This window comes from Folsomia candida, unplaced genomic scaffold (assembly GCF_002217175.1).
Source record: "Folsomia candida strain VU population unplaced genomic scaffold, ASM221717v1 Fcan01_Sc014, whole genome shotgun sequence".
Taxonomy (NCBI): Eukaryota; Metazoa; Arthropoda; class Collembola; order Entomobryomorpha; family Isotomidae; genus Folsomia; species Folsomia candida.
Window position 1 is genome coordinate 1,544,852 of NW_019091206.1, and position 13,380 is coordinate 1,558,231.

Below are 13,380 nucleotides of genomic sequence, written 5' to 3' on the forward strand. Positions count from 1 at the left end.
AAACCCTGAATTGTTGACATTATTTTGTAATGAAGCCAATTTATGGATATTTTCGATGAACAAGAAAGATCGTTTAATGCGGCTGAAATTTTTATGGATTTTATAATGGATCAATTTCTACTTAATTGAAAAACATGGAAAGGTTAGGTTCAAGGCTTTCTGGAGAATTTTTAACGTATTTAGCTCAAGTTCAACATATATAACTACTACTGGATTTTATTCCATTTCTGAAGGTTGACGCCAGGAATAAATTTTCCGAAAGTGTTTCATGATGTCAAGAGATTAATAAACTCGGGCAAAACAGATAGAATGAAGTAGCGGAAGCGAAGTAGTTAAAAAACATGCTACAAAATTCTCGATTATGCATTATTTGCTTATCTACGCGTTATACCCGTTTCTGAAATCCTCGTAACTCTACAACAGTCAAAACTAAAATTTCGAATTATATTTTAAAATTAGATATCCGTATCCGACAGCAAAACTAAAAAAAGTTGAGTCTTCGGAAGTTGGACGGGCAAATTGTTCGCAATAAGTAGCTTCTTGGTTCCGCCGCTTAAAAAAACTGCTACAGCTTCCTCGATCATACATATATTTAGTTACTATTCTGGTTATATAGCCTTTTATTATTTCCTGAATGCACTTTTTGTGAGCCGGATTTCTTTACTGAATTTGCAATTGGTAGACAATCTAACTTAATATTAGGATTGATTGCAGCAACCCTAGTAAGATTTTAGGTTTCTTATTAGATTTTACCCAATCAATGGAATGAATTTTAGGAGGATGGGACCCCTATCTTTCATCCCCAGATTTTGATGTCATTTGCATGCATATGTTGCACCTTAAAACCCTGCTGAGGTGGTATAATTCCAGGGCCACATTTGCATCCGCCACACCAACTCAAGGTGATCAAAACACTAAAAAAGCCTGTTTTCGTTGATTTAAACCTTCACCAAAATCCAATTTTGTTCGGATTTTGAAAACTCTTGCGCTATTGTGATCTCAGAGAGTTTCTTGATCATATATGCCTCTGGAATTTTGATGTTTTCGAAGGCCCTCTGGTCAGGAAATTTTGTAAAAGATTGGAAAATTCAAAGGAGTTGAGTTTAAAAAAGCAACTCTCTGGGACTACAATGACGGAAGAATTGCAAAATCTGAGCAAAATTAGATTTCATGCGAGCATTTGAAGATGATTTTGGTAGTTTTGACCGCTTTGATTGAGGGGGCGCAAATGGGGCCATGGAATAAAAACAGTGCAGGATTTTAGCAGACTTGAGCAAGATATCCAAAGCGCATCAAAATCTGGTGAAAGGTAGAGGTCCCGTCCTCCTCAATTTACATTTCACGAATCTGAAGTACATCATGATCAATTATTATTGAAACTAGTAAAAACATTCATTATTAACGAATCAATAAATAGCACTGTATGACTAGAATCCTGACAAAAATTTAAATTCCAATCTGACACAACTTTCACTAAAGATTTCTTGATTATCTTCCTCATTCTTACATTTTACAATCCTGTAACTAGTACGCTTTCATTTTCATTTCAAACTGCTAACATTCTTCCATGTCGTAGGTTTTTTTTGATACGTTAATTGAGCTATCTTCCACACGTGCAATCATCACATTTCATATTAAGTTTGAAGCACTTTTCTTGAAGATGTTCCGTTCTGAATTCTGTAATTTGTATTAAATGAAACCATGTACATCAATTCTGAATCGCCATTACATACAAACATTACTTCCACCCTATATACACACTTACGATAAACATCCTTCCGAACTTGTGATAATTGAACTACTTTTGTCCTCAATAATTCTTCCGATTCTTGCGCCACTTTTAGCAAACTGTTAATTTCTTGCGGATCCGTGATGGCTTTATGTTTTGAAAACTCTTCTCGGATCTTCATCTTGGCACCTGGTTCAATTTTGTTAAACAGAAATTAAAAATTATCCACAAATTTCAACAGTGAAATATATCCTTATACAATTGAATCAATTATTTCAAAGATAAATGGCGAATAACATTTTAACGTAGGACTCGATTCGGTGACTCTTCTTAAAATTACCAAAATCAGCACATTGTTATTAATTTCTTGAGCCTGGGAATATATTTTAAAATTCTGGATGACAAATTTGTAGTAAATAAGTTTATAATAGAATGACGGTGAGTTTTTTAAGCCAGTTTCTTCGAGTTCCAATTTTTATGACGACTTCTTCAACTTGAAACTCAAAATTTGGAGTGTATGTATATTTCAAAATAAAACCGGCAACGACCTGCTCTACAAGAATTTTAATATAAATTCCCAGAGCAGAGAGACGATTAAAAATGTGCTGATCTTGACGATTTTGAAAATGATTCATCGAGTCCTACGATAAGAATTATTTCCATTGATATTTGACCTAATTTTTGATGATTTCATTTTCATACCATCTAGTGCGACACTGTCCCCCACGAAAACCTTGTCCTTTGCTCGATGCAGCTTTTTAAATAGGGATAATACCTTGATAAATAGAAACCAGCAATTAAGAAATATCTCACACTTATCAATCAATTATATCATCTTATCTTATCTTATCAATTTATAAGATTACGAAATTAATTTCGTAATCTTATAAATTGATTTTAAACAACCAAGATCAATTAAAATACTAATCTGTGTTTATTTAAATACCTTTAACCTCGTTCCGCCCGACATAGTAGACGTTGGGGGTAGTAAATTTGTAATTGTTTCCCACTCCAAAATTAGCTATGCAATTAATTAGTTAATTGTTGAAAGAACGAAGAATTATTTATTGTCTGGAGTCGATGAACACGAGCTTCATTCCCGCTAACTCATTTTGCCCTGCCGAGTTTTATCCAACTTTCACCATTCATCTTTCTTTGCTTTCTCTAAGAACGATTTCAAGGACGTTATCCTCATTCCTCCCCCTAAAAAAGTGGTCATCTATTTTTCTTGGCGTCCTCGGAGTGGCGACCAGAGAGACCCCTTTTCCCCGAGTTGAGAGGAGGGAGGAGGAGGACCGAAGAGGGCGGAGTGGGGGAGTTTGACCTCTCACAAATTTTCTCCTCAGTCCTTCTCCAGCGTCCGGTCGAGCCACATCGCTCCTTCAACTTTTTCCGATAAGTCCCCACCACTTCAGGTCTGATAAAGGATTCCCCCGTGGAAATTAACCCTGACAAATTATACCCCAAAAAATAGAATCAATATTTTGAAAATCTTTTTCTATTTTTTTTAGATGATATCCAAAATAATCGCCGAGTCGCAAGGGATCATCCGCGAGAAGAGGACAAAGTTCACCCAAATTCCGTTCAACGATGACGACGCCGACGCCAGTGGCACCCACGACCCCCTCTCAGTTGGATGAGGATCTCTCCCACGTGCAAAATTTATCGTTTGTGTCGTCCCAAAAAATCGACAAGGACAAGGTAAGCGCCCTTTTGAAGAACTTGTGCGGTCTGGACGCCATCCGGGAAAAGAGGATGATGAAGTGGATTAGATACTACATATACATACACATTGCAAAAGACAAAAATTTCCTGCATATTTCATAATTTCATAAGTATCTACTTTTTATTTTACAAAATTCAGAACAAATTAAATTAATAAATTAATCCTTAATTTAATTTAATTCAGAGTTGTGAAATATTAAATTAATAAAGCTTGTTCCAACGGAAAATAAATCAGAATTTGACATGAAAATTAATTCATTACATGATTTTTTTAACCCAGTTTCAAATTTTCCCTTTGCTTACTCCCCATTTTACAGATCACGACCCTACAGCATTCCACGGAGTCCAAAATGGCCATTTTTTTGTTCAAAATTTGTAAGGAGCAAATCCTATCATATATATATATATTCTTGACCAGGGTGACCTAAGGAATGCGCCTAATTTTTTTTGTGAGGTCACACCCCCTGGGGGGCGAACCACCCCCCCTGTGGGGGGAAGTTGAGACTAACCCCTGAATATTGTTAAGCATCTATCGCTGATGTTACCTGCCAAATTTCAGAATTTTAGCTCGCATGGTTCGGGCGGTTCATGCATTTGAAGGTTGTAAAACAGGCGTTTTGGGGCTTTTTCGACCACACCCCCTACCCTAAGTGTGGGACGCATGGGGAAGTGAACTTGGTGCTGTCTGATTTACCCCCTCGAGTACTACATAATCCTACAAAGGTTCCTTGGAATCGAGCGGGATGCTCTAGATATTTCATGCCGAAATCGTCCACCATTTTTTCACCATTTCCCATAACATTATTTGCCTAAGTTTGAAAACTTGCTATGGACGATTTCGGCATGAAATATCTAGAGCATCCCGCTCGATTCCAAGGAACCTTTGTAGGATTATGTAGCACTCAAGGGGGTAAATCAGACAGCACCAAGTTCACTTCCCCATGCGTCCCACTTAGGGTAGGGGGTGTGGTCGAAAAAACCCCAAAACGCCTGTTTTACAACCTTACAAATGCATGAACCGCCCGAACCATGCGAGCTAAAATTCTGAAATTTGGCAGGTAACATCAGCGATAGATGCTTAACAATATTCAGGGGTTAGTCTCAACTTCCCCCCACAGGGGGGGTGGTTCGCCCCCCAGGGGGTGTGACCTCACAAAAAAAATTAGGCGCATTCCTTAGGTCACCCTGGTCAAGAATATATATATATATGATAGGATTTGCTCCTTACAAATTTTGAACAAAAAAATGGCCATTTTGGACTCCGTGCATTCGTCATTTTAGCTGATTATCGGACTCCAAGGACCTCATCAATATTATCGAGAAGTATGCCGTTGAATTCTCTGGATCATCATCATCAGTCCCAAAAGTTTCCCCTTTTCCACATTTTTCTCCCAATTTGAATGCATTTTCGATATCTTATTTTTCGGCATGCAATTTCTTATTAGCTTTGCACTAATTATATATCGACACAATTACCTCCTTAGGATTGCTGATAAGAAAAGATGCCCATCGCCACAGCCTACAAGTATATTTGTGCTGTTATGCTGTCAGAGATGCGTTATTTAAATAATGCTTAAATAACGCTTGGAAATTATTTATTGTTTATTATTTAAAAATAAATGAGTGTCGATAATTATTTATTATTTATTATTTAAAACTAAATAATTGCTGATGATTATTTATTATTTATTATTTAAATAATTTCCAATTGACGGTTTTTCTATTATTTAAATAATAGCATTATTTAAATAATTTATCAGTGCAAAAATTGTCGTAATGTTAACAAAAATGCACCTTAATTGAATTTTTTGAAAAAATAAGATTAAAATTGATGCATTAAACGCTAAATCGAGGAGATTTCGCCTTATTATATTTGGTACTCGTTTTGTTGTTTCAGGGAATTCCGCATTAACTGCATCTTCTCAATAATAACTAATTATTTAAATTTTAAATAATTATTTAAATAATTTAATTATTTAATTATTTAACTCTAAATAACCCATAGTCTTATTTATTATTTATTATTTAAATGAAATTAAAAATTTTGTGGTTATTTAGTATTTATTAATTAAATAATTTTGGGAACGAAAATTAATTATTATTTATTATTTAAATCATTTATTAATTATTTAACGCAACTCTGTATGCTGATGATCAATATGAGAAGATGATGGTTTGGTCCAATATGCTATGAAAATATGAAATGAATGAGCGCTATGAAAATATGCCAGATTTTGAAAATTTCAACTCTTACCTTGAACTCCTCGCCGGAGAAGTTCTTTATTAGAGGAGAAGGTGTGTCCACCGCTGTCAACGTATTGATGGTCACCAAAACCTTATAACTATAAAGCGAAGCATAAGCAGTGCCATTTGCCGGTAATGAGAAGCCGTTTATTAGTATGACCTTTGCAGGCGTACCAACAAACATCTACTAACCATTACCTTGAATATTGGACATCGATGATGTGCCCATGAAAAAGAACGACCGTGATGCTGTGCTGATGAAGATGTTGATTATTATTTGCAAAAAATACAAAAAAAATGTTCTCTTTTCTTGATCTTATCGCCTGATAAGCTCCTGGAGTAGTATTGTGCATGGTCCGCGGCGTCATCCGCGTTGCGAAGTCCCTCAAACTTGAGGATTTATAAGTACTTATAAATCCTTATAAGTCTTGTTTTCTACACGCACTTTTTAAAGAAGAATTGAGAAACTGTAATAACAACTCTTGGCAAATATAGTGAGCTTTAAGGGTAAAAGGAGGCTTCTTCCTGCACAACGATAACATTTGTCAATAATATTCCATCCAACCTTGAATGTAGACCTGCTGGACTGGACAATTGTCCAGGTCTCTATTGTCTACCTGTCCATCCATTGTGCTTCTGGGAGAGATGTCTCAATTTCCTCTTCTTTATTATATAAATCGCTCCATTGTGCTCTCCTCCAATTCAATCCGGGTGAATCCATCCAGCCTTCGAGGAGAATGATCTGACTTTTCAACCCTCACAATAATAAGTAAATTTAACGATTTATGACTGTCACCACCTACCAGGACGCGTGTGGAGGTCACGAATCGTCTCTGGCGTTCGTACCTCACCTAAACATTTCTTTAATCGTGAGAGTCTTCATTTTCAAAAAAATTGTTTCATCTAAAAAAAAGTTTCATTTTTGAAAAAAATAGTTCAACTTTCAATATCTCGGACAGAAATTCAACCACACTCTTAGGCAACTGGTATTGAATTATTGCGAATTATTACCGGACGGAGTACATATATGACTCTACCGGCATCGGTAATCCATCCATCGTTACGGCGCAGTAATGTGGTGGTAATGAAATCGTTACCTCTCAGAATCAAACCATAACCAACCCGGTAGGAAATTATTACCAAATCAATATCAGTACGGAGTACATATGTGACTCTACCGGATGCTTTACAGTGCAGGCTTCGGTAAAAATAGGGTTCTTTCCACATGGGGTCTTCATTTATAAAAAATTGTTTAATTTTCGAAAAATTTTCTCCTCCAGAAATTCAACCTGGTCAAAATATGTAGGGTGAAAAATCGATTAATAAGGATGTTATGCTGGATGAAGATGGCATAAAGGTATGACGTGACAAGCATGACAGGTGATAATGAGAGTAATCATTTAATATTTCTCTTGTAATAAATGAATTACGATGACAGTTGGCAACACTTCGCCTTCGTCAAACATTCTATGCAAATGAAAGTTCCAAAACAAAGGCAGAAATGCGTGCATACGTAAAGACCACACAAAAACGGAATGGTCAAAAGTTGCATCTTTTTCTCGCTCTGAGATGATGTTGTTGATCTATTTTTTTCTAAAATTTCACAATCGAGGTGCAGTCCAGCTAGTTACTTAATTGTTAATGAAGCACTTTAATTATACCCCAATTAAAGCATTTTTCCATCCTTGGAGCCATCCGTCATCGCATGTCCAGTCCACTTCACAATGCGATAAATTATTATTCCTCGGACGAGCAGGAGGGTGTAGTCGTTCGAATTTCAAAATACAAAATGGATGAGTTCTGCTTTGTTTTAAACTGTGAACACGGAATGGGCTGGATTATTGCGGGCGAGAGTAATCTGTTAGAAAGGGGTTGGAATTTCGGTTCTCTCTAAATCTCTAAATCCATATACGCATTTAAATAGGTGCGTGGTTAACAAACCAGAGTGAGTAAGCACCCGTTATATTAATTATTATTATGACCAGGCTCATTCCTTTCTTTCCGTACATGAATAAATACACGCCTCGCGACGACTGGATAAAATAATTACCAAAAACCAACGCAAACAAACGTGGGACCGAACGAACCCATTATTTTAATCATGATACGATTTAGTATTTCATGATTCTGTGGGGTGTTACTGCGAGAAATCATTCAGAACGGAGAACAGTCAGAGTCATAATATTGTTCCATCGATTAAGTATCATTTCACTGCGCAAACAATGTTATGGTTAGCGTCAGTAATTACTATAATGTTAAAAATCTGGCAGAATCAGATATACATTACTGGTATTGATTTAGTAATATGTATTTAACTTTCTGCGGGATTGGTAAGAGTTTGTTTCTTAGGATTAGCAGTGGCAATTTTTCATTACCACATTATTAAATGGTAATCCTCGTTATTTATTACCGGGATGGTAGAGTCATTTGGGTATGTACACCGGTTATAAATGATTTAATACCAGTTTTCTAAGAGTGTAATGATCAGAGTGCGGACATGTATTTACACTAAAGAACTATTTGCGAAATACGTACGAAAAAAAACATACAAATATAAAATTTTCGTACAATTTTTATTTCTGAATATAATGCTGTGTTTTTGCGATCGAATATCTTTGAGTAATTAAATCAAGTCAAGTCTAGTAATCCTTTATTATTATGAACAAATATCAGCTAATGGCCCTCCTCAGACACATGAAAAAATCGTCGCTTCGAATTTCGCTTTGTTTTTCGCTTATCGATATCATGGCCAAAATTATGAAATTTGCAAAATTTTGTTGAGACTTCAGCTAAGCGACCTTAACCCCACTTCTGAGTTGAGTTTCTGGTCGCTTACCCCAGAGCTCGCTTATCAGAAAGTAAGCGAAAAACTAAGCGAAATTCGAAGCGACGATTTTTTCGTGTGTCTGAGGAGGCCTAATATAAACTGGGTTAAATTCCGCCTCGTGTGGTTGAAATATCTGTATTTACAGCATATATATTTTAGGAAAAATATCTAAAATAAATTTACGCATTTTTAAAATAATAGCAGAAATATTTATAATTATAATATGGGTATTTGTACGCCTGAAAACCTAGAAATGTGAAAAACTATGTAAACAATTTTGAAATTTTTGTAATCTATACGAGTTAAGGGACACACGCACAAAGTTTAGCCGTCGATCAATGAAAAAGTTGAAAATATATGTGAACATGCATATCCACCCTATTTTATTGTCACTCAAAAGTATCACTTCACTGCGCAAACAACGTTATGCTTGGCTTCAGTAATTACTAATTATAGCATTACTTTTCTTACATCGCATAATTGGTTACACACAAACCCTATTTACCAAATAGAGTTCCTCCGATGATCCCATATTCTTCAGATCTCCCCTCACTCACTCACGTAATTGAGTCATCATCTTCTTATCTCGCCAAACTTGTGTCACTCATTATCACAAAATTATTATTTTTTCGACTCCAACTGTCATAACCAATCATCATCCCTTTGACTTTACGCCCTCACCATTTTCTCCACAATTATTCCTCCACCACTCTTCAGGGATGAGCAGATAAGACATGACGACATTTCTGAGGACGATTATGCCATCCATATCCGTGGCAAGTGAACGTCTCATTTATCCCGTGACACTTGGAATAAACACAGAGATGATTTATTCCCCCCACAATTTACTAAATCGTCCTCATTACTTTGCTTTAGTCTTTCGCTGTCCTTTAGGCACACCATTTATACAGTGGCCGCGGAAGCGTGGGGACAGGGGGACAGGGGGACCTCATCATCTGCTCATGTGATAGAAACCCCTCCCTTCCCAATCCTATAATATTAATGTCCCCAGATGTCCAAAAATTTCTCAAAACAAGAGTATTGCAGTTTGTAGAAAACTCGATGGTAAAAAGTGGATTTTTTTTATATTTTTCATCTAAAATTTTGGAATTTTCCCTAGACCGACCAATGTTAAAAAGTGGATTTTTCGTGTGTTTTTCTTCAACAAACTCAAAAATTGGAAACTACTTAAAAATTGTAAGGAATAATTTTAAAATCAACATCGTACCAAAGGGAAATTTTATTAAAATCGGTATTACGAAAGAGGTTAAGGTCCCCACGGCTTCCGCGGCCACTGCACAAACCTCACCCCCACATGGAAATAGCTCTCTTCATTAAATAAATTAGCTCAACGTACGTTACGTTATTTAGGTTTCCTCACCCAAATTGATTGCCTTCATTAGAGGAGAGAGAAGAATCAATGTTTTAGTAGATTTTACCAGCACGTTTGATTTAGAGGCATCATTAGCACACACAGCTTTCGGGGGGAGAGAAGGCGTTCTTATTTTATTATTGTGGTTTCGTCACAAGCCGTCCTCCATATTTTAAACGCTCCTTTTTTTATAAGTCAAAAAATAAAGTTTCCTTTCTTGTGGGAAATGCAAGAAAGTGCGAGAAATATGTGCTAAATATCTAGCCTCGCACCAAACCAATTATATCTCCGACGCGTCGTTTCGTGCACCTTGCATTTCTTGCAGGTCAAAATCACTGCAAAAACCTACTCCAAGCAACTTTGCGGGGCCTTTTAAGATGGCATTAATGCCATCTTGGTAGTTAATGGCAACACATTTGGGTGGAAATGACCCCTACCGGCCAACCACTTGACCGATCATGCCCATCTCCGAACTCATCCTTACTTTTTACCCGAAGATAAAACATGTAAAATTTTAACTCGATAGTTTTGGTTTAAAGAGAGTTATCGTGCGCACAGACGGACGGACAGACAGACATCTGGGTAAATCTATAAGGCCATCTTAAAAGGCCTAAAAACACTTGTTTTTTTCTGGTTAACTGGTTACTTCCACCTGAAACACAGTAAAGGAACGTCTTAAAAGAGCTCTGTATTTCCATGAACAGAATTCAATTTAAAAGTTGCAACATACATGGTTACATATCGGCATTCCAAGAATCCCTTGCTGGATACACACCCACAGATGCGCCCGAGAAGAGAGTATGTATATATTTATAGTGCGTGTCGATTTACTCGTCAAATCGAATCAAAGTATTCAATCTGATTGAGTATGATGATGACTTGACTCAATTCTTCGAGTAAGTGGGCAACAATGGCGAAGAATCCGAGCCAACGAGACGCAATCAGAGGAAAGAAAATGCACAATGAGGAATTGAAAAGTCTTTACGCGCATGAGGGCTCACAGGAATTTTATTTTCGGCCCAAGAATGCCCAGACTGATGCTACAATTACAATCAACAATTATTATATTATTGCCACAACAATGTCCTCAGAGATAGGAACGCATGTCGAATTTTATTCAGGGGTAGAAAGAAATTCAAGTATTTGCAGCCACAAAAGAGGAAAACCTTCGACTCGCTTTGCACTCAAAATCTTCTCGCTTTTGTGATCGAATTCTACATTTTACTATATTCCAATTCTATTTATTTCACATTACGTATTGTACACACTTATGTTCATACAACTCGTGTGCACTTAAATACTCTCTGCAAAAAAATACTTCTGATTATTATGCACTTACAATAATGGAGGTTTCCCAGCGTATTCTCTCAGATTTTGAGTAATCTAGTCTCAACCAATGGCAAATTTAATTAGGATGAAATTTGCGAACGACACGATCTCCGAATGGGCACGTTTTGCGGAGATATTTGCATCCGAAAAGGAGAAAACGCGCAGTAAAGTTGAATAATTTTACACTTTTCAAATTTACTGCGTTTTCCTTTTCACCTCTTTGAATGCAAGCGGACGGACATGACGATTACATAAGCCCTGGTTCGGTCTAAACAGTGAGGAAAGCTGAAATACCTAGGTTAATTTTTGAGCAGCAACAGAGTCAATAATTTCAAGAATTGAAATCTAAATTAAATTTCAAATTTTAGTTATCCAAACAAATCATTATTGGCAGTTTAGTGTAACATAAAAGTTAAAAAAAACTTATATGTTTTTACATAATTTGTCAAATTCAAAATTACCAAAGTTCTATCAATGTTCTGACATTTTCTAAATTTCCCTCTTTGGATGCAAATATCTCCGCCAAACTTGACCATTGGGAGATCGTGCCATTTGCAAATTTCATACTAATCAAACTTGTGATCGATTCACAATAGTTTGCCCAAAATCAGATCACATACACTGGGAGACCTCCATCGTTAAGAAGTTGTGAAACATAACAATTCGTCCCTGTGCACATAATACATATGCCCGGGCACAGTTGGAACCATAGTTTAATCGTTCCTAAGAAGTCATCGTCCTACTAGTCCCTCATTAAAATAAGGCCCCACGAATATGAATAATTTAACACTATTCATCATACCCAATCATCAAAATATTTTCACCCTTTAGTCCCCTCCATGTTTTCCAGATGCATGAAAATAAAAATAGGTCAAACCAAGTCACGTCCCAAGCTTAAAAATTTCCAAACTCGGCATGACTTCGTCTCTCTACGTCTTTGTTCCCGTGTGTGCCCATCAGTGGCCGCGGAAGGGTGCGGACAGATGGACAATATCCCCATCATCTCCCCATCTTAGACAAACCCCTCCCTCTCTCACCCAACAATGTTAAAGTCCCCAGATTTCCGCGGGGACTGGGTATGATTTAAGAGATTTCGTGAGATTAGACTCATATCATAATTTTCTCGGGATGGATTTGGAGTTGAGTTGAAGGGTCGTTTGTAGTTTGTTACTTGGAGTCCGTAATTACACCATTACGTTGGATGAGAAGATGGCCCGAGGAGCTGGAAAAGTGGACACCTCCTGTTCTTCCTCTCTCTCTCTCTCGCTCCCTTAATTTATTGGCTGGTGTAATTATCTCATCTCTCACAGGATCTGCCAGCTCAGCTTTTTCTTCTCCTTCTCCTTAGTTCACATTAGTTGGTTGCACCTTCATGATAAATAATCTGCTAGGACATAAATATAATTTCAATGGGAATTATCACCATAAGTATTTTCATAAACTGCGTGCGGACAAATGCACAAAGTTTTGCAAGTTTCATTTCTCCTAGAACTTGATCAATAAGCGCACTGTTTATTTAAGAAGTAAGTGGTAGTTTACGTTTCAAGATTTCGATATTAGCCTAAACTTATGAAGGAAATATGAAAAATGTTCCATCATCATCTTAAAATAATTTCAAGATGGAACATTTCTCTAAACTCGAGAGAGTTGCGGAAATTATAAAAACGCAGTCTTGCTTTATAATTAATGAATATCATGCCAATCAATTAATAATCGGCCGCATTTCGTGTCAGTCTCTTCAATTTAACCACTCGCTCATTCGGACTCTTTGTATCTAAATAGATTTGCATGAATTTGCACACACTTCCAAAACTCGTCCACACACGAGACAATAATAAATTGCAAAAAAATTCGCACAAGTTTTGCCTAAACTCAAGAGATATGGAGAGTTGCGGAAATTATAAAAACTTACATATTCTTGCAAACTGCCTTATAATTAAAAATATATCATAGCAATCAATTAATACTCGCCCGCATTTCGTGCCAATCAGTATATAAAAGTTCTTTCCACTTTAATCGTTCGGAGACTCTTTGTATGTAAATAGATTTGCATGGAGCACACACGTCCAAAACTCACACGAGACAATACAACTTGCAAAACAATTCGCACAAGTTCCCGTCCCAAAAAAAAGTGGAGAAAAGAAAAAGAAGGCG

The 13,380-nt window shown here is 36.6% G+C and overlaps 1 protein-coding gene and 1 long non-coding RNA gene across 3 annotated transcripts; one reads left to right on the plus strand and one right to left on the minus strand.

The window, feature by feature from the left end:
* Positions 1-189: 189 nt before the first annotated feature.
* LOC110855936 (complex III assembly factor LYRM7) lies at positions 190-2,839 on the minus strand. Of its 2 annotated transcripts, XR_004836180.1 has the most exons (5): positions 2,676-2,839; positions 2,432-2,504; positions 1,766-1,918; positions 1,357-1,677; positions 190-719 (listed from the first exon to the last, which is right to left on the minus strand). XR_004836180.1 is itself a non-coding variant. In XM_022104368.2 (4 exons), the coding sequence occupies exons 1-4, from the start codon at positions 2,697-2,699 to the stop codon at positions 1,601-1,603; spliced, it is 327 nt and encodes a 108-aa protein (XP_021960060.1). In that variant the 5' UTR covers positions 2,700-2,839; the 3' UTR covers positions 1,347-1,600. The 2 variants fall into 2 exon arrangements, 1 of the variants encoding a protein (XP_021960060.1); XM_022104368.2 differs by lacking the exon at positions 190-719 and having other exon boundaries at positions 1,347-1,677.
* A 17-nt stretch (positions 2,840-2,856) lies between these two features.
* Positions 2,857-3,704, plus strand: LOC118437561. Its single transcript, XR_004836181.1, has 2 exons — positions 2,857-3,144; positions 3,241-3,704. It is a non-coding gene; the product is annotated as an uncharacterized LOC118437561 (long non-coding RNA).
* Positions 3,705-13,380: the final 9,676 nt, after the last annotated feature.

Bases quoted from the DNA above. Each gene is read 5' to 3' on its own strand.
- LOC110855936 (XM_022104368.2), bottom strand. From the start codon at position 2,699: ATGTCGGGCGGAACGAGGTTAAAG. The intron at 1,919-2,431 runs GTATGAAAATGA...AAATTGAACCAG, and splicing joins GGACAGTGTCGCACTAGATG to GTGCCAAGATGAAGATCCGA. The intron at 1,678-1,765 runs GTAAGTGTGTAT...TACAAATTACAG, and splicing joins AGTTCGGAAGGATGTTTATC to AATTCAGAACGGAACATCTT.